This window comes from Podarcis filfolensis, assembly GCF_964270895.1.
Source record: "Podarcis filfolensis genome assembly, chromosome: 9".
NCBI lineage: Eukaryota > Metazoa > Chordata > Lepidosauria > Squamata > Lacertidae > Podarcis > Podarcis filfolensis.
The window spans coordinates 18809860-18833255 of record NC_139610.1 but is presented as its reverse complement, the minus strand read 5'-3'; the positions used below and the strand labels follow the sequence as shown (position 1 = coordinate 18833255).

The 23396-nt window shown below is 42.1% G+C and overlaps 2 protein-coding genes across 2 annotated transcripts in view; one reads left to right on the top strand and one right to left on the bottom strand.

Annotated features, from left to right (window-relative positions):
* The window catches only part of NFXL1 (nuclear transcription factor, X-box binding like 1), a 78993-nt gene extending 78672 nt beyond the window's left edge, over nt 1–321 (bottom strand). Inside the window, exon 1 of the mRNA XM_083630199.1 lies at nt 181–321. The gene's annotated coding sequence lies outside the window, so the exon portion shown is untranslated. The remainder of the gene's footprint in view (nt 1–180) is intronic.
* A 581-nt stretch (nt 322–902) lies between these two features.
* On the top strand, nt 903–22482 carry NIPAL1 (NIPA like domain containing 1). Its single transcript, XM_083630667.1, has 6 exons — nt 903–1039; nt 14328–14594; nt 15949–16005; nt 17204–17294; nt 18821–18981; nt 20724–22482. Exons 1-6 carry the CDS (start codon nt 997–999, stop codon nt 21353–21355), a joined length of 1251 nt encoding a protein of 416 aa, XP_083486793.1. The 5' UTR covers nt 903–996; the 3' UTR covers nt 21356–22482.
* The last annotated feature ends 914 nt before the right edge of the window (nt 22483–23396 follow it).

Here is a 23396-nt window from a genome sequence, read left to right as displayed (position 1 = left end):
CCCGCCAGAGTGGTACCTTATTATCTACTTGCACTTTGACGTGCTTTCAAACTGCTAGGTTGGCAGGAGCAGGGACCGAGCAACGGGAGCTCACCCCGTGGTGGGGATTCAAACCACCAACCTTCTGATCGGCAAGTCCTAGGCTCTGTGGTTTAACCCACAGCGCCACCCGCGTCCCACACGGAGTAATAGTCAGGGCTTTCCCCCCCAGGTGGGCGCCACTGCCATTCTAAGAGAACAAGGGTGAGCACTTCTTTCCCTAGAAAAATAGCAGAATACAAATGGTATGGTTGTGGTGCGGATGCATCTTCTCAATTGCTCTTGAGCTAGAACATTAAGAGAAAGTAATTCAGATTAGTAAACAAGAATAGTATTATTTATTAAATTTGTATACTGCCCTTTGGCCAATGATTGCCGGGGCCGTTCACAACAGAAAGACACAAAATGAGAATACAAAGTACATAATAAAACAAAAACGAACCATTAACCGCCACCCTGACACAAACACATTTGAGTGTGTTAATCAGCCTGGTTGAAGAGAAAGGTTTATCCTCCATGACTCTGGAGAAACTGGTTTTGGGTAGAGGCTCGGATGCCTCAGCCTTGAAGAACTTTACCCCCTCCGAATGATGTAAGTGGGTAATGGAAATGAGGCGAGGCTCATATCACTTATGCAAGGAGTTTCGCCATACCAGGAACGCGGGCTAGCGCGGAGCTCCCTCGCCGGACAACTCGCCATTGTCGCGTCACAATGGACCGGCGAGGAGGATGAGGATGGGGATGTGGAAGAAGCGAGAGCGCGCTTGCCCTCCACGCCCGCCCTGGGGCTGCGATTGGCCGGCGAGGGAGAGGCGGCGAGAAAGTGCTCCTTCTTCCAAGCGGAAAGGGGGCGGGCTCGCCTTGGAAGCGGCGAGAGCTTTCTGCGTTTGGCAAGGTTGCGAGAGCCGTGCGTAAGGGGACGCGATTCTGGCGGAGCGTGCCTTTGGAGAAAGTGCCATGGGGGAGAAAGCGGCGTCCCTCCGGACCGCGTGCCGCGAAGGTCAGTAGCTGTCCCGCGGGGTAACCCCCCCCGAAATCGCATCCCATCCCACATCCCCTTGTTGATGCCTGATTTCCACATCGAGAAGTGGAAGGGGGGGGGATGAACACCTGAGGATATTCTGCTCCAGCCAGGGGAAGTTCTTTCTTTTTGGTTAGAAGCCCTAAATCTGCGAGTTGCTCGAGGTTTTGGAGGCAGCATGGTCTCTGCCAGGAGTGCCAACTTGGCCCCGAGACCCTGGGTGCCCGAGGCCGTGGGGGCCATGCACCGAAATTTGTGGGTGCCTTACACTTTCATGGGGAATTTTTGGGTGTTGGCACTAATAATAATAATTAATAATAATACTAATTTTATTATTTGTACCCCGCCCATCTGGCTGGGTTTCCCCAGCCACTCTGGGCAGCTTCCAACGAAGATTAAAAATACATTAAAATATGACACATTAAAGACTTCCCTGAACAGGGCTGCCTTCAGATGCCTAAGATATGAGATTAAAACGGCAGAGTGGAAGGAAAGGAGGACCTTTTTCTGCCTCCCCACTTCCAGCTACTCTCTGAAGACTGGAGAAGAGACCCTCTTAAGACTATTTTGGGGGGTTGGTGGAGGAAGGACTAGCCCATGTGAAAAATGAACATAAGATTTTAGCTGCAGTTCATTCATTTTCAGCCTTGTATTCTTGTTATTAAAAGAAATGTGCCTAGACATTCCATTGTGGCGCCCATAACCTAGGTTTAAGGTGCCATTTAGCTCCTAGCTTTCATATCTCAGTTTCTAACACTGCTCAGCTGGGAGCAGAAATGCAACAGGTTAAACTTCCCTCTGGTGTGTGGTGCAGTGGTGGGAAAGCTGTCCCTGTTGATTGGGTGTCTCTATAAAAAGGGTCATGGGCAGCATTATAGATTATTTGTTGTATTTACACAGTACACCACTCTTTATAATTTTTGTGGGGGGAAATCAAAGAGCAGCTTGCAAGTAACAATATGAGCCCAACCACTAATAAAGCAATACCCTTAAAATTTGAAGAAAGCACCTCTGTTTCAACTGCAGTGAAATAATGCATGCCAAAGATTGTATGGATAGCCATATTTCAGCTGTATTATATTGTTTTGTGCCACACCAGTCTCTGAGCAGTGTGAGATTTCAGGGTTTCTGGCCACATACTCAGGCAGAGGCAAATTTAGAGGAGTGCGACCAGTTCGGCTGCACAGCTATTATTTAGAATGAAGCGTGAGAGGCAGTGGGGTTGCGCCATTGAAATTGGAGACCCCAAGGTCCTCCACTGACTCAGGGTTCGTGTTTCCTTATGAATGAGGCAGCAGAGACTGCAGTGTCTTTATGATAGATGGTTTATTTACACTTATGGTAGAAAGGCCCTGCAAGAGTAGGTCTCGAATAAAAATGTAGTTCCATGAGTGTGGGATCATAATAAAAAGGATGAAATAAGATAATGAGAGGACAGAAGTGGTTTTACTCAATACACTGTACAGTCAAGCCTCAGTTTTCAAACGTCTCGGCTGCCGAACCAGGGCTGGATTTAGGTTTGATGAGGCCTTAAGCTACTGAAGGTAATGGGGCCCTTTATATGTCCAGCTGTCCTTTGTCAACAACAAATTGCCGCTGTTTTTTGTGTTGAATATATGCTATATGGTAATTTATGGACCTAATAGGTATCTAAAGCCATTTGCACATAACAAAATATGTATTTTATTGAAGTAATTGTTGAACTGAAATACATTCCATGCAGAATGCAGGCACCCTATATATAGAAATGAGCAAACCAGTGATACTTTAGGGAGCAGGCCAGCAGGCGGGGCCCATTACTTACTGTTGATATCAAGCCATATATCAGAGGAATTTGGCCACCCTCCAGGTGCCCGGCTTGAATCCTTGTGACCTCCTGTCTGCGACTCCCGGCAGGATCAAGGGAGGTCTCCAATCGGCGATTCTTCCCAACGTGAAAGAAGAACACACCATTCCTCCCCCTCCTCTCCCAGGGAGGGGAAAGAGACAGACAGAAATATATCTACATGTCTTTATTTCTGTTGTTCCAGCAGTACAGAGAAAACATGTCTGTACCCTCTGATATCAGCAGCCAGAGAGAAAATAACTCCACCCATGTACTTCCAGTACAGGGGCATGTGACACTCTGAGCTAACATCCGGTGCTCAGTGCACATAATAGACTGTCCTTTGTTGCCACGGTACAGTCCCATAACATCAACATCCTGTTTGGCTTTCCAGCCATCTGGAGCACTCAGCAGCATTGCTCCTTTTTCGTAACAACCTCCCCCAAAAGAAGGGAGCCTACACAACACAAAACACTGTTGCTGTATATAGGTTTTATTTTGTTTTTTATCTTATATTTTGGAAATGTACATCCAGGTTTTTTTCCCTTTAAATTTTTTTGGTGCCCCCAAGAGAGTGGGACTCTAGGCTATAGCTTGTTTAGCTTATACGTAAATCCGGCACTGTGCCAAACTTTTCAGAAGCCGAACACCAAAAACCCGGAAGTGAATGCTTCTGTTTTCGAACATGCCTCAGAAGTTGAACAGACTTCCGAAACATATTACGTTCGAAAACCAAGGTTCCTCTATACAGTGGTACCTCGGGATGCGAACAGGATCCATTCCGGAGCCCCGTTCGCATCCTGAATAGAACATAAGACGCAACACTGCGTCTGCGCGTGCATGGGTTTTGCCGCTTGCGCATGCGTAGACGCTCAAAATTATGTCACACGCATGCGCAGAAGCGGCAAAACGCAATCCATGCACGCCGCGGAATGTAACCTGAAAGTGCTCAACCTGAAGCACATTCAACCCGAGGTATGACTGTACAGTAAACTGCATAGGGTGATGTTTGTCACAGGGTGGGGAAATGGTATAATATGATGTAATTTATTACCAGGTGGAAAGGTACTGCCCTTTGATATTTATATCAGCAATATAATGTAGTTCACGTGCTAACTTTCAGAATTGCTTGATTACCTAGTGAAAGGTTTGCCACTTATTAAATTACCTTTTATTCTTACCTCGTCAAGGAGGCATCCATTGAAAGCATGATAGCAGGTCACATGATGGGTGTTGTCAATTGAACTGAACACATGAACATCTCTATAAAGCACTGGCAGAACCACTTTGGAGCTAATGGCTTCTTCCACTGTGGGGCACAGCGCTCAAGTGATGTGAAAACGATGTGTGATTTCTGATCTGAGACTTTTAAGCAGAGGTTGGATAGTCATGGGTCATGGATGTTTTAGTTGAGATTTCTGCATTGCAGGGGGTTGGACTCTGTGACGCTCGGGGTCCTTTCCAACTCTACAATTCTGTGATTCTGGGACTTCCGGGGGCGGCGCGAACGGTAATGGCGGTCTCCTTCCACTCGTGAAGGGGAAGCTCCGCAGAAACGGGTCGTCCGCTACGGCAAAGCGGAGACCCCTGCTAGAAACCTACAGGTGGGGATAGCCTGTGGTCGTGGGACTCGGCGGGCGCCTGTAGCGCTCCTCCGCGACGTGAAGGGACCCCGTAAGGAGCTCCGGATCGTGTCGGGGGTGGCGCGGCGTTGTGAGTCGATCGCTCTTTTTGCGGAGTGATGCCGCTAAGCTGCTGCCGGTGAGCGCTGACCCTTTTCCTGGGACTATTCGGCTACAAACTTCAACCCGTAAGTGGAGGACCTTATTTGACTTATGAAGATAAATTTAAGAATTTGGCACACAAGCGGGAGACGCAACCAGGAAGTCCGTCTCCCGGGTTTTGTTTCAAGAACAAAGCAAAGACTCTTTAAAAACCCAAGCCCCAGACTTTGGGATAAATAAGTTGCAAACTCTCACATCAAGCTTTGAAGACCCCCTCTCAATTTTATTGAGGGGAGGAGGGGTGAAAAATCAGCTTTTTCCAGCCGATTCCTTTGAACTTCGGGATTGTAGAACATTGAATCCCTGGCTACTGAGCTGCCAGGGTTTGGAATTTGAAGGCTACTTTGGAACTGTTACTTTATATCTCGCACTTTGCTGAGACAACTCATCTTTGCCAAAGAGTAACTCTGTGGAAATTTAAGGAATTTAAGAGGAGTCTGAAGGTCTTTTACAAATTGGATATTGTTTAACGTCTAGAGGGAACTTTTAACTTTTATGAACTGCGACATTTTTGAGCTTTCCTGACTACAGTATCCCTCTAGTGGAATAATTTGGTTTGGCAACCTACTGGGGGAATTTTCCATCTGTTGATTTGGGGATTTCCATGAGAAAGACAGACTGTGAGACCGACCTTGACGCATAGATAAGAAGGGTTATGAGCGGAAGGACAAGATCAGCCAAAGCCAAAACACTGCAAACTACTTTAACTTCTCAGCTGCGCAGATCCTCTGTCCCCACAATCCCTGTGGCACAAGTGGAAGATATAGAACAACCTAGGCCGGAAGGAATGGCCTCAGGTGGGGACTTTACTTCAGTGTTAAATAAAATATTTGAAAAGTTGGAAGGTTTAAGTAAACAAGTTTCTGACCAGTCAGATAAGATAGACCAAAACACCGCAAGCATTAATAACTTGACTCAACAAGTAAACTTAAATGCACAAACTATTGGAAAGCTGGTGGAAGACACTACTGCAAACCGTAAAATTGCTGAAGAGGCAAAGCAGAAAGTTGAAGAAGTTCAGGGAGAAATCAAACCTATGCGCAAACAGATAGGAGAACACCAGGCACTGCTGTCTATGATCGAACTGAAAAATAAGGAAAACAATTTAAGGATCAGATCTGTACCGGAAATTGATAATGAAAATCTAACTGAGTACCTCACGAAGGAATTTACACAATTTTGGCCCCTGGAAGAAGAAAAGGATTTTAAAATTGTGAGCGCATTCAGATTGGGAAAGGGAGGGAGGAAGATTAAGTCGAGAGACTGTCTAATCTCCCTCAGAACGAGGGAGGAAAGAGACAAAATCCTGAGTGCGCACTTCAAGACGCCATTAGAGATCCAAGAATCAAGGTTGGAAATTTATAAGGATATTCCTAAGCATTTGTTGGAGCTCAGAGTGAATTACGGTGATCTGGTGCAACTTCTGAGAAGCAATAGGATTATCTTCAGATGGGAATTCCCCCAAGGGATTTCCTTTACCTTCAGAGGGAAAAAAGTTAAAATCAAATCGGTGGAAGATAAAGACAAATTTTTGAACGACTACGGAGAAGACCTTCAGAAAGGGATTGAAGAGCCAAGCGATCCAGGATCGGGATCATCAAGTCTAATACCTGCACCTGGGGAATTGAAAGATCCTAAAGACACGCCACTTCCGGGAGCAACAGGAGGAAAATAACACCATCTCAACATGTCTCTGCAACTATTAAGTTGGAATACCAACGGTCTAAACTCCCCGGAAAAGAGGAAGAAGGTTTTTCATTTATTAAAAAAGGAACAATTGGACATAATTTGCTTGCAGGAAACACATGTGATTAGGCTGCACAGAAAAGTGTTAATTAATAAAAAATTAGGCCAAGAATTTATCTCATCAGACAAGGTTAAAAAGAGAGGTGTGGCAATTTATGCAAAAGAAAGCCTATCACCAAAGCTTCTTTTTAAAGATGAACAAGGAAGAATATTGGCAATAGAAATCCAAACACAAGGAGAGAAATTTTTGATTTTAGGAATTTATGCACCAAATGAGGGGAAATCAGAGTTTTACAAGAAATTGCATGAGACGTTGATGGACTTTATTGACTATAACAATATTATTATGATGGGAGACATGAATGGAGTGGTGTCTACGAACATGGATAAAGCACAAAGACAGACCATAACGAAAGAGGGCAGACTACCAAAAACCTTTTTTGAACTGACTGACAATATGGACTTAATTGATATTTGGAGGACCAAAAATCCCCTAGGTAGAGAGGGAACATTCTTTTCTGAAGCCAAAATGACATGGACAAGGATCGACCAAATTTGGACAACTAGAGGCCTGGCACCTAAAATAAAAAAGGTGGAAATCTGCCCAAAAACCTGCTCCGACCATAATGCGGTAAAGATGGAAATGAAACTAACACCTATCGGTTCCTTCAGATGGAGGATGAATGACACCTTACTAAGAAACCAAGATATCGTAAGGAAGGCCCAAAAGACTCTGAAAGACTATTTTGAAATTAATATGAGAACTACGGTTGAAAAAAGAACGGTTTGGGACGCAAGCAAAGCGGTCATGAGAGGGTTCTTGATTCAACAGAATGCAATAAAAAAGAGATCTCAAAATGAGAAGAAAACGAAAATTTTGGAAAAAATTAAACAAGGGGAGAAGAAGTTAAGAGTTAAACCAAACTCAAAAGAGATTCTAAGAGAGATTAAGTTATATCAGGTGCAATATATGAAATTGATCAATGAAGAAATAGAGTGGAAAATTAAACAAATGAGACAAAAGACTTTTGAGTCAGCTAATAAATGTGGGAAATTATTGGCGTGGCAACTGAAAAAAAGACAGAAGTTAAATACGATCACCAATCTTGAGATCAATGGAAAAAACATACAGAACCCGGAGGAGATTAGAAGGTGCTTTCAGAGATATTTTAAACAACTCTATACGCAAGAGCCCCAGAAAGAAACTGAGATAGACCAATTTTTAAGAACCAATGGATTACAAAAAATATCTTCAGAAAATAAATTAGTATTGAACCAGCAAATCACAGAACAAGAAATTGAAGGTGCCATTCAGAACATGCAACTGGGCAAATCTCCAGGACCGGACGGACTAACCTCCAAATACTACAGAACTTTGAAAGATCTCTTAATTCAACCATTAAAGGAGGTGTGCAATGAGATTTTGGAAGGGAAAAAGGCGCCTGAATCGTGGAAAGAAGCATACATCACATTGATACCCAAGACAGAAGCTGAAAAGACACAACTAAAGAACTACCGTCCCATCTCCCTTTTGAATGTGGATTACAAAATCTTTGCAGACATTTTAGCTAGCAGACTTAAAAAAGTATTAATGGAAGTAATACATAAGGACCAGGCAGGCTTTCTCCCAGGCAGACACTTGTCTGATAACACAAGGAATATAATTGACATTCTGGAGTTGTTGCAAAGGAATATCAACACGAAAGCTGTTTTAGTTTTTATTGATGCGGAGAAAGCCTTTGATAACATCTCTTGGAGTTTTATGAAGAAAAATTTGAAAGGGATGGGAGTGGGTCAGGGGTTCGAAAATGGTATAGGAGCAATATATTCAGAACAAAAAGCGAAATTGATTGTAAACAATGTGGTGACTGAAGATTTTAGGATAGAAAAAGGAACACGTCAGGGCTGCCCTATCTCTCCATTATTATTTATCTCGGTCCTGGAGGTGCTGCTAAACATGATAAGAGGGGACCGATTTGTAAAAGGTATTCAGGTCGGAGCCAAACAATATAAATTGAAAGCCTTTGCAGATGATTTGGTTCTAACTTTACAGGAGCCGGAATCCAGTATGAAAAGAGCTTTGGAATTGATTAAAGAATTTGGTCATGTGGCGGGATTTAGACTAAACAGGGTAAAAACTAAAGTATTAGAGAAGAATTTAACTCCAATGGAAAAGGATAGGTTTCAGAATGAAACAGGTTTAATGGTGGTTAAGAAAGTGAAATACCTAGGGATTAATATGACGGTGAAAAATTTGAACTTATTTAAAGAGAACTATGAGAAATGTTGGGCAGAAGTTAAAAAAGATTTAGAAATCTGGTCTAACTTGAAGCTTTCCTTGTTGGGTCGAATTGCAGCTATAAAAATGAATGTATTGCCTAAAATGCTATTTTTATTTCAATCCTTGCAAATTTTGGACAAGATGGATTGTTTCAAGAAGTGGCAGAGAGACATCTCTAGATTTGTCTGGCAGGGCAAGAAACCTAGAATTAAGTTTAAAATTTTAACTGATGTAAAAGAAAGAGGTGGATTTGCCCTGCCAGATCTTAAATTGTACTATGAATCAGCAGCATTCTGCTGGCTGAAAGACTGGCTGCTTCTTGAAAATACAGACATTTTGGATTTGGAAGGTTTTAATAATGTCTTTGGGTGGCATGCATATCTTTGGTACGACAAGGTTAAAGCTCATAAGGCATTCAAAAACCATATTGTCAGAAAATCTTTGTTTAATGTCTGGATAAGATATAAAGACCTGCTGGAAAGTAAAACCCCAAGGTGGTTGTCACCTATGGAAGCTAAGGCTCAGAAAAAGCTCAATATGGAGGCTAAATGGCCAAAATATTGGGAAATTTTGGAACAAGAAGGTGACAGATTGAAACTGCAGAGTTTTGAAAAATTAAAAGACAAAGTGCGAGATTGGCTTCATTATTATCAAATAAGAGAGGCCTATAATTTGGATAGAAAAATTGGCTTCCAGGTGGATAAATCGAAATTGGAAACAGAACTGTTAGAACCAAAAACTAAGATTTTGTCAAAGATGTATAACTTGCTGTTGAAATGGAACACGCAGGATGAAACGGTCAAATCAGCAATGATCAAATGGGCGCAGGATCTAGGTCATAATATTATGTTTGCTGATTGGGAGCAGTTGTGGACCACCGGTATGAAATTTACGGCATGTATTGCCTTAAAGGAGAACATTATGAAAATGATTTACAGGTGGTACATGACCCCAGTCAAACTTGCTAAAATTTATCACCTGCCTGACAATAAATGTTGGAAATGTAAAGAAGCTGAGGGAACATTCTTTCACCTCTGGTGGACTTGCCCAAGAGTTAAGGCTTACTGGGAAATGATATATAATGAACTTAAGAAAGTATTTAAAAGTACCTTCCCTAAGAAACCAGAGGCCTTTCTCTTGGGCATAGTTGGCCAATGGGTGCCAAAGAAAGATAGAACATTCTTTATGTATGCAACAACAGCAGCAAGAATACTTTTAGCTAAATATTGGAAGACACAGGACCTACCCACCATGGAGGAATGGCAGACGCAAGTGATAGACTACATGGAGATGGCTGAAATGACTGGCAGAATCCGTGACCAGGGAGAAGAATCGATGGAACAGGACTGGAAAAAGTTTAAGGACTATCTACAAAAACACTGTAAAATCTTTGAGTGTCAATAGGATGTGGGAAGTAAAAGCAACAGGGTTTGTGTGACTTTGGTCAAAGGTGTGTGAAAAGAAGAATCTAAGAAAAAAAGGATAAGGGGTTATGAACAGAACAATATTATGTCATATTTTATAAGATGAGGTACGGATTAAGAAAATGGAAAATGGGGACATAATAATTAGAATATAACATTAAGTATGGTTGAAACAAGGTTTTGAATTTGCTGAATCTGATTGGAGTAAAGTGGAACACAAAAAAGGGGGATGTGAGGAGGTCAAGACAGAGGGGCATGGAACTTTGTAAATTTAAGAAAGAGTGTTTTTCTTTTTTCTGTTTTTCTATTTTTCTTCTTTTCTTTTTTTCTGTCATATATTTGTGTTTTCTTGAGCTTTATGTTTGGAAATGATACATTTGGAAATGATGAATTCTTTGTTTTGTAAAACCTTAATAAATATGTATTTAAAAAAAAAAAAATACAATTCTGTGATTCTGTAACTGCAGTTGTTCCACAAAAAAGCTCATGTGACTAGGTTATAAGCCCTCAATTTAAAGCTGCACAGAACGTATACCGGTATTTGAAGTTGTGTTGATTGTAGCAAATGAGAGCAGTGTGTTTCGTAGGAAGTGAGTTGGCAAATGTCTGGCACCGAAAGCAAGATAAGTCTCATTGAAATGAAAATCTGATCTGACTCAATCTGACTGGGCACACAGGCACAGTTATTTTGTGTTGAAACTGAGAGTAGTCATCAAAGCAATTTAAGCAATGTGGCCCTTCTGTCAGTGAAACTGCATTTGAAATATGTAAACACTGCAAGTCATTGTTCACTGCAGTCTGCCCATTAACCTCTGAGGTTCTAGGTGGCAGGTAGTTCAACTTGCAGGCTGCTTTGAATGGAACTTGACGGGGCTGCAAATTTTGGCGGGAATGTGAGATGGAGGTGCTCATGAGGAAAATCTTTCTTTATCTGCCCTTCTAGTTTTGAGTGGATAATTGCACATTACAGTACTTTATTTGAAGTATTTATTTCCATTAAGAAGGGAAGGAGTACATCGACCCTTGCTAACTTTGTCTGCTATTTACCCTTTCTGAGGAAAATCTTATGTTAAAGCTAACATGCTGCCAGTGATATCTGAACAGGCCATGTATAATATTAAGCCCCCTTTTGAAAGCACCAAAACACTGCTGTTGTTTTACCGGGTATCATTTTCTTTTTTTACACAACAATTGAAGTCTGCTATTGTGATGAGTGAAATTTGGATTTTATATCAGATTTTAGTGTAGAGGAAGAAAATGGTTTTTTACGCTGTCCTTGGTTCTATCACACATGTACACAGTAAATTAGACTTACGTTGAATTCCCAGCTGAAATATCTGCTCAAATAAAAACCTTGTCATACCACTTCCAGAAGATGAATTCAATGTGCTTTGTGACTTCAATGACATTTTTATATTAAAACTTCTGTATTCTTCACAAGACAAGATATTCAAGGATTCAAATCTATAGCAATAATATAAAAGCTTAACTTATTTAATTACAGTATTTGTGAGAAAATCGGAGTAACCAAAGACATAACAAAGACATTTAAACAAAAACGACACAAAAAAATTAAGCTGCTACCCTGCTGATCTCACTTAATACTTTCCGTTTATGTACTCATTTCAGAAGAATATTGAGAGACCACTGGTCTAATAGGATTTTGCTACTGCCCCCAGCAACAACCAATATTCCTCTCTCTGTCTGTGTGTGTGTGTGTTACTCCAGACTACAGTTCCTTTTTTTAAGATGCAATCTTTTGCCCTGCAGATACAAATAAATGTGTATTTGACTTCTGAATGGTAAATAACTTTACCTCAGAAATGATGAATAAATAGCACTTTATACCTTGGGCATTGAGGGGACCTGTGCATGTGATGAAGCAATCTTGCTTCAGAAATGAGATATATTCAAAGGAATACCATGTGGAGAAAGATTGCTGAGGAGGCTTCTTGTGGCGACATTAGTATGTGTTTAGTATTTGAGTGCCTTTGTCCATCTACCGGTGCTCCTTGACTCATGCTGTTCACCTCCTAGCAGCTGAGAGAAGGAAGAAACTGGATTCTAGACTCCTCTTTCAAGGGGAGCAATAAATTCATTATTTAACTGTTTGGGACAACTATTAAGGTAGAGCCTGCTTCTCCTCTTTTAAGGGGACCTCTTTCTCCACAACCAAGAATGTGCACTGTAAGTTGTGGTGGTATTTCCCCCCCACCCTCCGCCAATGTGTTTTTCATCCCTTCGTTGTGCCAAGATTTTTTTAAAAAAAGAAAGAATTGCATCGCTAGACGTAGGTAGCATTTGAAAAATTGGAATGAGCAGCACTGTGGTCTGCAGTCTCCTCTAGCTGTTAAACCACCACCCGGACATCGTGCTGCTGCCCGTCTGTAACCAAAACCATTTGCTTAAAAAAAAGGAGGGAATCTGCTTTACGCTCAAGTCCTTGCTGAAATGAAGGGACCATCTGTCTCCCGCTGCCTCCCATTCCCCACCCTACCCCCTGTACTTGGATGGCAGGGGATCATGATGAAAACTTCATGAATGAATGACTTTCTTCCGGGGAATGTATATTCATGAAGGGCCCACCCACCCGGTGCCAATTAACTTTTCCCCTCCAGACTAAGTAAAGCTCATATTGTTGTCGTTTAGTCATGTCCGACTCTTCGTGACCCCATGGACCAGAGCATGCCAGGCACTCCTGTTTTCCACTGCCTCCCGCAGTTTGGTCAAACTCATGCTGGTAGCTTTGAGAACACTGTCCAACCATCTCGTCCTCTGTCGTCCCCTTCTCCTTGTGCCCTCAATCTTTCCCAACATTAGGGTCTTTTCCAGGGAGTCTTCTCTTCTCATGAGGTAGCCAGATTATTGGAGCCTCAGCTTCAGGATTTGTCCTTCCAGTGAGCACTCAGAGCTGATTTCCTTCAGAATTGATAGGTTTGATGATCTTGCAGTCCATGGGACTCTCAAGAGTCTCCTCCAGCACCATAGTTCAAAAGCATCAATTCTTCGGCGGCCAGCCTTCTTTGTGGTCCAGCTCTCACTTCCATACATCACTACTGGGGAAACCATAACTTTAACTATATGGACCCATATTAGTTTGCATGAAATTCAACTAATGCGAGATTTGGCAATGGAGCCGGTGTCTGATGCAATGCTCTTCTGAAAGTAACCTAGGACTCTGCTGATTATTTAGCTCCCTGTTTAGTCTTACGCATCTCTTGGGGTGCCTGCCTCTCTGGGACAGCCCTCTAAAAAGTCTCCCTGCGCTATTCAGACACAAATTCTGCCTTCAGCTATTTTCCTCCGCACGCCTCCCCCTCCCAGCTGCCTGTCAATGTCACTCTGCTGCATGCTAGAGAACCTGGGAACCGGTTGCCAGTCAGAGTACTTGACACAGGGTGAGATGGGCGAGTGGTCCAAATCGGTTTGAGGCCCTCTTTTATATTCCTGTGCATTCTAAAGAAGACTCTTAGAAGTAAAATATTCTCTTTCGGCGAGGAGTAATCTGTTAGGAAAATATGTTCCTATTGATTATTTTATTTATTAATGTATTTTATCTACCATCCATAATATTTATCCCAGGGCTGTTTAAATATCTCCCCAGTGTTAATTCCAGGGATGGTATTACTGGGTCAGGTTTTTATTTTTTGTGAGAAACTACATGCATACTGTTGTTTTTGTTTATAGAAATACATAGGTTGAGCAGATGCAGACTGGCAATTGTCAATTCAATGCTATCTGTATCAGTGCATCACTGTGGTATTCTAGAAGCTGCTTCTGAAAACTAGGAATCTCTCATCAATCTTTCCCCCTCGTCTTCAAATTTAGAACTGTTTTACTTTGTTGTCAAGCCAAATTCAAAATTGGGAAAACTTTCCTTGTTTTGCTCCTTTGCTCCAAGACAAGTGGGATATAAGGACAAATTCCAGAGGCTTGACGTAGTTACGGCCTTCTTATGCATTGTTAAGTATCGTATTATTTTTCGCTTTCATTTTAAATTGATGTTTTCAGTGATTATTAATTGCTTCCTGCCTTGGAAGCGATTGTATTAGAAGCTGGGCTTCTCAATGTAGTAATAAGCTCTACAAAAACCTGGAGCGGGGGCAAGAGTTTTCATTTGTTACAGATGTGCATGGTTGCTTTTAGTCTTTTGTGTGTATGGTTTTGATGTGCTTCAGTCATATATATAATTTTCTTCTTTTCCCAGGTGACGTGTTTCCTCTGGTCTGCCCCAACTCTCATCATGCCTGGTGTCAAATCCTCAATGTATCAAAGCTAGAAGCTTCTTTCCTTGCCTATTCCGGCAGATATTCCAACGAAACCGAGCTGAGTGTTTCGGTGCCCACAGGAAGCAAATACAGCTTGTATGTAGGTGTCGCCTTGGCTATAGGCTCAAGTATCTTTGTTGGTTCCAGCTTTATATTGAAAAAGAAGGGCCTTTTACAGTTGGCTGAAAAGGGGTTCACTAGAGCAGGTAAGAAATACTTATTCTTTTATACAGAGCTTTTTTTAAAAGCTGGAATTCGCTAGACCTCGGTTCTAGCACCTCTCAGGTGGGTGCCATTGCCGTTATCAGAACAAGGGAGGCGTTTGTAGTGAGTTCTCGCACCACTTTTTCTAGAAAAAAAAATAGCACTGCGCTTTATAACATTAAAAGTTGTAACCAGCCACTACTTAAATGTTCAAAAGCTCAAGTCCAAAAGCATGGCTTGTATTTCTGAAATGTGTATTTGAAACTGTCATAATATAATTATAATTATAATAATTTAATATTTATACCCCGCCATCTGGGCGGCTTCCAACAAAAGATTAAAAATAGATTAAAACATCAGTCATTAAAAACTTCCCTAAACAGAGCTGCCTTCAGGTGTCTTCTAAACATTAGATAGTCGTTAATTTCTTTGACATCTGATGGGAGGGCATTCCACAGGGCAGGCGCTACTACCAAGAAGGCCCTCTGCCTGGTTTCCTGTAACCTCACTTCTCGCAGTGGGGGAACTGCCAGAAGGCCCTCGGCGCTGGACCTCAGTGTCCGGGCTGAACGATGGGGGTGGAGACGCTCCTTCAGGTATACTGGACCGAGGCCGTTTAGGGCTTTAAAGGTCAGCACCAACGCTTTGAATTGTGCTCGGAAACCTACTGGGAGCCAATGTAGGTCTTTCAAGATGTGGTCTCGGTGGCCGCTCCCAGTCACCAGTTTAGCTGCCGCATTCTGGATTAGTTGTAGTTTCCGTGTCACCTTCAAAGGTAGCTCCATGTAGAGCGCATTGCAGTAGTCCAAATAGTCATAGTTGGAGTGCTGTGAAGAGTGTGTTATGAATTTGTGAGCAGTTTGTTTTGGGAGCTTGCAATATTTACTCACTTTTCAGCTAAATAAGTTCTTGACGAGGTATGAAAATAATACAATGTAAATCTTTGTTACTGTTAATATTACTACTTTTCAGTGTTGGCACACAGTAGAATAACTGTACATTAAAATAACTTCCCTAGACTTTGGGTTGTTTTACCATCCAGCTTTTCTCTTTGGCATTGGCAGGTAGAGTAATGGAGTAAAAAACTGCTTAGAGCAAGCATAGGCAAACTCGGCCCTCTATATGTTTTTGGGACTACAACTCCCACCATCCCTGACCACAGGTCCTGTTAGCTAGGGATGATGGGAGTTGTAGTCCCAAAACATCTGAAGGGCCGAGTTTGGGGATGCCTGGCTTAGAGGTTTACTTGGATAAGAGAGCACTTTTTAAAACAAGAAAGAAGGTATACCTCAAATATTTTATGGCTTTCCCCTTCATTCTTTTCACTGAAAATACTGCCTTTCTCTCTCTTTTAAGGACAGGGTGGGCACTCTTACCTGAAGGAATGGCTGTGGTGGGCAGGACTGTTTTCAAGTGAGTATTAAAGAGCTTTTCTATTTGTTTTAAAAGTATACAGGCAGTTTCTTGTAGGAATGCACTGATGTTTAAAGCTTATGTGCATATACTTGTTTGGAAACCATGACTGTGCACACGCCATACATTTAATGTAGTTTAAAAGCACACTTCCTGGAAGCTGTAGCTTAAAGATTCTGGGAATTGTAGCTCTGTGAGGGTTAAGCTATAGCTCCCAGGATTCCTTGCTGGAGCGGGGAGCGAGGTGATGTGTTTTAAATGTATGGTGTTTCCTCAGCCCACGGTTTTGCCAGATTTCCTAGATGGTGCAGCAGACACCCTCACATAAGATGGGTGCTGGGTAAGATGACCACTACTATAGTTGTGTTATTAGAGAAATCTCTCCCGGTTGTTCCCACAGCAGAGGTCTTCCATAAATAACTCTGGCAGCATTCATGTCTCCCAGCAGCAAGGTATTACAATTAGGTGATGGGGAACCTGTGACCTCTCAATCCTCACTCCGAGGATCTAAGTAAAGATGAGGCACTCTTAGAACAGAACAATAACTTCATTTGTTTACAGTCAATGAGGTTATAGCTTAGGGGCTACTTTTGAAAGGCACAACACTTTTGTTTCCAACAAACATATATTTGCACATATATCTTTGCACATATATTTAAGTCCTTTCTCAACTTCAATTGATTGATTGAATTTATATACCACCATACACCCGGAGGTCTCAGAAAAGATCACAATATATGAAATCAAAATAAAAACAATAACCCAATAACCCCCCCCAAAAGAGCCGCATTTTAAAAGGGTATAGGATGTCTTTCAGGTCAACCAAAGGCCTGGTTAAAAAGGAACATTTTTGCCTGGCACCTAAAGGTGTATAATAAAGGCGCCAGGCAAACTTCCCTTGGGAGAGCATTCCACAGACGGGGAGCCACTGCAGAGAAGGCCCCGTTCTCGTGTTGCCACCCTCTGGACCTCTCGAGGAGGAGGCACATGAAGAAGGGCCTCAGAAGATGATCTCAGGGTCTGGGTAGGTTCGTATGGAAAGAGGCGGTCCTTGAGGTATTGCAGTACTTCATGCTTCAAGTTGTCACTGGATGTATAAATTCTTTCTAGGTTGGAACTATTAGCACACATTTACAACAAGGTTCTTGCAACTGTCGGGAAATCTCTGTTGCCTTGCTAACAACAGTTTCTTTTGCAGTGGGAATAGGGGAAGCAGCAAACTTTGCTGCCTATGCCTTTGCACCAGCCACCTTGGTCACCCCTTTGGGTGCACTGAGTGTTCTCATAAGGTCAGTACAAATTTATTTTCCTCATAGCAACATCCAGTACACTCTATTAAGCACTCTGAAATCTGTCATTTGACTGGGCCGAAAGGAAGTTAGCAAGTTGCCAGCTCTTACACGCTTGTTTTATTGTGGATATTTCTACCACGTCCTTCAGGCAAGTTCTTGGGGCGCCATGCCCCAGAAGCAACAAAAATAAGAGCAGCCTCTCTGAACCAGAGCAGAAGTCTATTTAGGCAGTCTTTCGAAATAGAAAAGAGAATGGTTATAAGTGTACAGGTAACATACTAAAAGCAGCATGATGAAAATATTAAATTGTAACAATTTTTTAAAAAGGCTTTTGCCTAGCATAAAAATTACATTGGCAGGCGTCAGGCGACTCCAATAGTTTAATTGGCCCACAGGTGTCCATCTGGGGAAGGCCTAAGTGGTGGCAGTGGTTTTACAGTCTGAATCTGATACAGAGCAGCTTCCTTTTTACATTTCATACGTAAAATACACAATTTTTCTTCTGAGAAGAGCATATTGTCAACTGCTTAAAAATCAGCTGAAACAAATGGAAATAACCCCATGTTTTCTGCAGAACCAAGTGCCTTTCTTCGTAATGTGATATTTTACCACATATGGCATTAAATTCCACATTAAGCCCAGTGGCATCAAGCTTTTGATTTCACTAGGTGATATTTGAAATGCTGTGCTTCGGAAACAGTGAGTCGATGAACAATTTATGGGTGCTAATCCAGCTGAGACGGCGACTTGCCTTTTAGGAGAGCTAGTGTACACCTGCACCTGTCCAACCCTTTCATATGAGAGCCAGCGTGGTGTAGTGGTTAAGAGCGGTAGACTCGTAATCTAGTGAACCGGGTTCGCGTCTCCGCTCCTCCACATGCAGCTGCTGGGTGACCTTGGGCCAGTCACACTTCTCTGAAGTCTCTCAGCCTCCCTCACCTCACAGAGTGTTTGTTGTGGGGGAGGAAGGGAAAGGAGAATGTTAGCCGCTTTGAGACTCCTTTGGGTAGTAATAAGGCGGGATATCAAATCCAAACACACACACTTCTGTGTCGTAGAACAGGTGCATGTGATGCCGGCATGAAAAGACACATCCTTTGTATAGTGTCCCCCCTTTCTTTAAACAGAAAGGAACATAGATTGATGTTCATAAATATAAAGCAGGGCCCATTCTTATGGGTCAGGGAAAGTGGGGAAAAAGATAAGTCTTTATAAGACATTGGGTGCAGCTGATGGTTGCTAGCTCATATATGGCAGAGGGAATGGCATTCCACAGAATCGGCAAGAGCAGGAAATTTTCAGGTCACTGCCCTACAATATTCTTTAGGGTGTGGTGCCACAGATATGTACACAAACTAGCCTTATCTTACTTTGCAAATATGCATTGTATTTTCCTTTGTTCTTATTCATTGTGGTTGTTCTGAACTTCGGTTTTTCGATTTGTCATATTTATAGTTTCGACATTCTAGATATTGTTACTTGCTATATTTAAGGTGGTGTTCTTTTCGTTTAAATCCAAATAGCGCCATATTATCTTCCTATTTTTTGAATGAAGAGCTCAATATTCATGGGAAGCTGGGCTGCGTATTGAGCATTTTGGGGTCCACTGTGATGGTGATTCATGCACCTGAAGAGGAACAGGTTACATCATTGGATGAAATGGAGATAAAGCTAAAAGACCCAGGTATGTCATTCAGATGATTGGCTTGGGACAAGTAAGTGCAATGCGTACCTTGTTGGAGTTTCTGCTTTACTGCAGAACTTGCTCATTCATAGGGTTGATGGATTGTGGACTGTGCATATTGTACTCTACAATGCATAGACCCCCATTGCCATGTTACATCCAATATAGGATGTTAGATGGGCCTGGATGCTAGACTGGCAACCCCACTAGGTGGATACATCCTGTTTCCGCACTGCTCCCAGGCTCTTTGTAGTTGTGATCTGTGAATGTTCAGATCAGACATTGGTATCACTTGACGTTGTCCTTTCACCCTCTCTGCTGCTAGTACCAAACAATAAAAGCAGGGCAAAGTAAACGTTGGGTGGGACCCATACTCTCTTCTGCCATGCAGACAGGTGCAGGGGTGTGTAGCTTTGCAGAGATCAGGAAACTAATTTTGTTAGGCAGTCAAGCTTGACATTACTGTGTACTCTGCCTGTTTAATTGCTTGAGCAAATATCCTTGCACTTTGGCTCTGAAAGAATTGAGGGGTGGAGGCACACAGTGGCTTTCTCTTGCTTCTGAGGCAATGTTGGACATGCGAAGCACCCTTATACCAAAGCAATTTGGCCCATTAAACCCTGTACCATTTATTGTGGCTCCTCCAGAACGCTTTCCCAGCCCTCATCATGCCTAAGGTTCTTTTGGACCCTGAATTGTTGGGTTCAAAGTGCATTCCTGGCTGGTGAGCTTTCTCTTAAACTTCCCTTGGCTGAGAAACTTTGATCCATTGTGCCTTTGCTGTTTGCATAGAACAGCAGATAGGAACCTCCAGCCCTTGGACCTGTGAGGCCACATCAGCCAGACCTACCTTTGACGTCATGTCGCAGGTAAAGACATGGCTGTCTGCCAGAAGTGGTGTTTGCTGCCACTGCCTGTCAGCTGACCGTTGACACTTGCAAAGCTCTACGTCTTTGCCTGCGCAGGCAAACAAAAATGCTTCATCTGACTTCGTGGTGATGATAGGTGGGTGACTGTCCCCACCTGACAAAATGGCCCATAGGGGTTGGGGAGCCAGAGCATCCAGTCTGCCATAGAGTACTGGAATCCAGTTGGAGCACAGGCAAATGGTAATCAGCTTTCTTAGTGTTAGAATCCAGTGCGGAGCCCCTTCGCGAAAGGTGGTTTCTCCTGCAGCAATGGCCCTGCATGCAGAACTGAATTTAGGTTTTTGCAAAAGCAAGCAGAGTTCCATAGAGTCTTGGAAGGTGAAATCTATTACCCTCTGATCTAGAGCCCGATGAGTGCATACAACTCCCACCGCAGGAGTGTTAATTTTGCACTCCTCTGTACACAAGAGCCCTTTCCCTGGTCTGCAGAGGATAATGGAGAGGTTTTAAATGTATACATGGAACTACATTTCCACACCAAAGTGGGAGGAGCTATGCTGTCTTTAATTCATGATTTTCATGTTGGCTTGAATCCAGAGCTAAAATGAATCATTCATGGAAGAGGAGGAGGAGGAAGTGATGAAGTTCCATCAACATTGCTTTCCATGCTGTTTGAAAATGTTATGGAGCAGATTTTTGAGAGCTGCTGGGGGAATAAGCAGAAATGGCTCTCCCAACCCCCTCACTAAGAATAGGAATATTCTGTGAGCTCCTGGGTATCTGGATCCAGCCTGCTGAAGTGACCTGATTGTGATTCTATTAATTGCTTCTTCACACACATTAATTATATTCCTTTCTCTTTCTCTCAAACAGTGTTTGTTGCATTTGCCACTATCGTAATTGTGATCTCGCTGGTCCTCATTTTTGGTGTTGCTCCAAGACTCGGCCAGAGCAATATACTGGTGTACATTTCCATTTGTTCAGTGATTGGTGTGTTCTCAGTCTCCTCTGTCAAGGGTCTGGGCATTGCTATTAAAGACATGCTTTATCAGAAGCCCGTCTTCCGACATCCATTGGTTTATATTTTGGCAGCTGTTTTGGTGGTGTCTATCAGTACTCAGATTAATTACCTCAATAAATCACTGGATGTCTTTCATACATCTCTAGTGACACCCATTTATTATGTGTGCTTCACAACCATGGTGGTGATCTGCTCTGTCATCCTCTTCAAGGAATGGAATAGCATGGAGCTTGGCGATATCATTGGGACCTTGAGTGGCTTCTTCACCATAATTATAGGCATCTTCTTCCTGCATGCTTTTAAAAACGTCAGCACCACCTGGAGCCAGTTGACATCTTCTGTTAAAAAGGAGCCAATCTTGCCTCTCCATGGTTACGAGGCTCATCATACTTTATTGGAGAATATGGAGGCTCCAGCCTTGACATGTGATGAGGATAACACTCTGTTCAGTCGAGGAAATGAACAAAGGGGTGGCCACCACTAAGTCATCTTTGGAAAACCTATACCAAAGCACCTCTGAGTGGTACTTGGAAGGACAGAAAGTGGTTGCGATGGCATCCTCAATGATCAGAAAAGGAAATAATGATTTTGTGTGTGTGCACTTCCCATCTTTGCAACATATGAACTTCAGTGACAATTGTGGTGCTCTTGGTAAAGAGAACTGAATTGTATACATAACATATTTTCACAGATAGCAGTTTATGGTTTCATTGCATTGGGGGGAAATAGTGGTTTTCTTGGCCAAGTTGCTGCTGTGTGTAAAAATCGTGACTTCCCCGAATGTTGTCACCTAAGCATAGTGGATGTTTATTATTCAGAGTTTTTCAGCAAATGTCCAAAAGGGGTGGGAAAAGTATCTAGTTTTCAAAATTCTTGCAAAGAACACTATGTTGGTGAAAGAGGACTCTCATATGCCAGTTAGCAAAGCACTGAATGAACTGGTATAGAAGCATATTTTCACTTACTGACATCTTCAAAGCCTGAATTTGTTCGCACATGAAGGAGGCAGTAAGAGAGATGGGGAATCAATTACACATTACTGGAGAACGGACATGATAACCTTTTTTAGTAGTTTCAGGAAAAACCTCAGGCTACATTCCTACTTGAGCACTAATTCCATTTTTTCGTAATATGTATTATCATTTTCTACAAAGTGTGCCAACTAAAGGTGACTAAAGATAACGTAAGTTATCTGAAAACGAGTCCTTTACATGCAGAGTAGATGCCGTAGATTAAAATTTATTTATTTTTGTAAGGTATGGCATTTGTCCATGTTATAATTTTTTTTATTACTTAAACCTTTTTTTAAAAAAATCAGAGGAAATACCTTATTTGTTCGCACTCTTATTTACCCAGTGTTAACCTCCTTTTTGAAATGAGCAAACATTGTATTTTAAAATGTTTATCAGAGAAGCATACTTTTATGTGCAGGGAAGTCTTTAATGTCATTCAGGATTTTTTGTGTGTGTACAAAAATTTTGACTTGATACATTTGAATAAAACTTATTTTTAAGATGTTAACTTTCTGATATAAAGATTTTAAGTTTGATACTATGATGTCCAAACAAGGGGGGGGGATTATATTATTTCAATAAAATGTGTTTGTGCCCACTTCTTCTTTTTAATGAGAGAGAGAAGTGTTTTGGGGAATTTATGTTGGTTCCTGTAGGAACTTTTAGCAATGGGATTGATGAGTAGAGAGTTGGGAGGTCTGGTTCCATATGACCTGGCGTAGTTGTTTTTGAATGAAGCAAATAAACAGATATGGGAATATTTTTCATACAACAATAAAGTAGCCTTTCCTTGTGTACGAAAACCTGAACTGAGAAAATTTGGAGAAGGCTTACCTTGGCAATTCTCTTTTTCGCGAGTTAACGTGGAGAGTACATAAAAAACCATTTTGCTGCCGTGATACCACTCTTACGAAGAGAGCTTTTGCATGGTTTAGTGCTGAATCGGAAAACAGCAATTGGGTTTTGCGTGAACTGCCATTTGTTCTGATTTAGTGCTTAAAAGTGGGTTTTCCAGGGGGGAAGGGCAGGGCAAAAGCAAAGCTTCCTGCATCTGTGCCTAGAAAGCATAAGACAAGCAGAAAACCTCTCAGACCCATGCTTTCTATGCATGGGACAAGCAGAAGTTGGGACAAACCCTATGCTGCAAGTTTTGGAAAAAGTTGGTAGTGGATAGCATTCAGCTTCTTGAAAATATGTATTTTAATAGCAGCTGCTTTCTAGCTGTGCTAGAGATACACTTGAAAGTTTGCGTGGACACAGATTTCAGAAGCCAGCAAGGCAGCTGAAAAAAATGTCTCACCTCTTCCTATGACTAGAATTTTTCTAAGGTAATACAGCGGTACCTCTGTTGTTGAACGTAATCTGTTCTGGAAGAACGTTCGACTTCCGAAACGTTCAGCAACCGAAGCACAGTGAGCAGTCGGCAAATTCAATTGAGAAAATTGAGGAACGTGCCTCAGAAGCCGTTCGACTTCCGAGGCACGTTCGAAAATGGAAGCATTCACTTCCGGG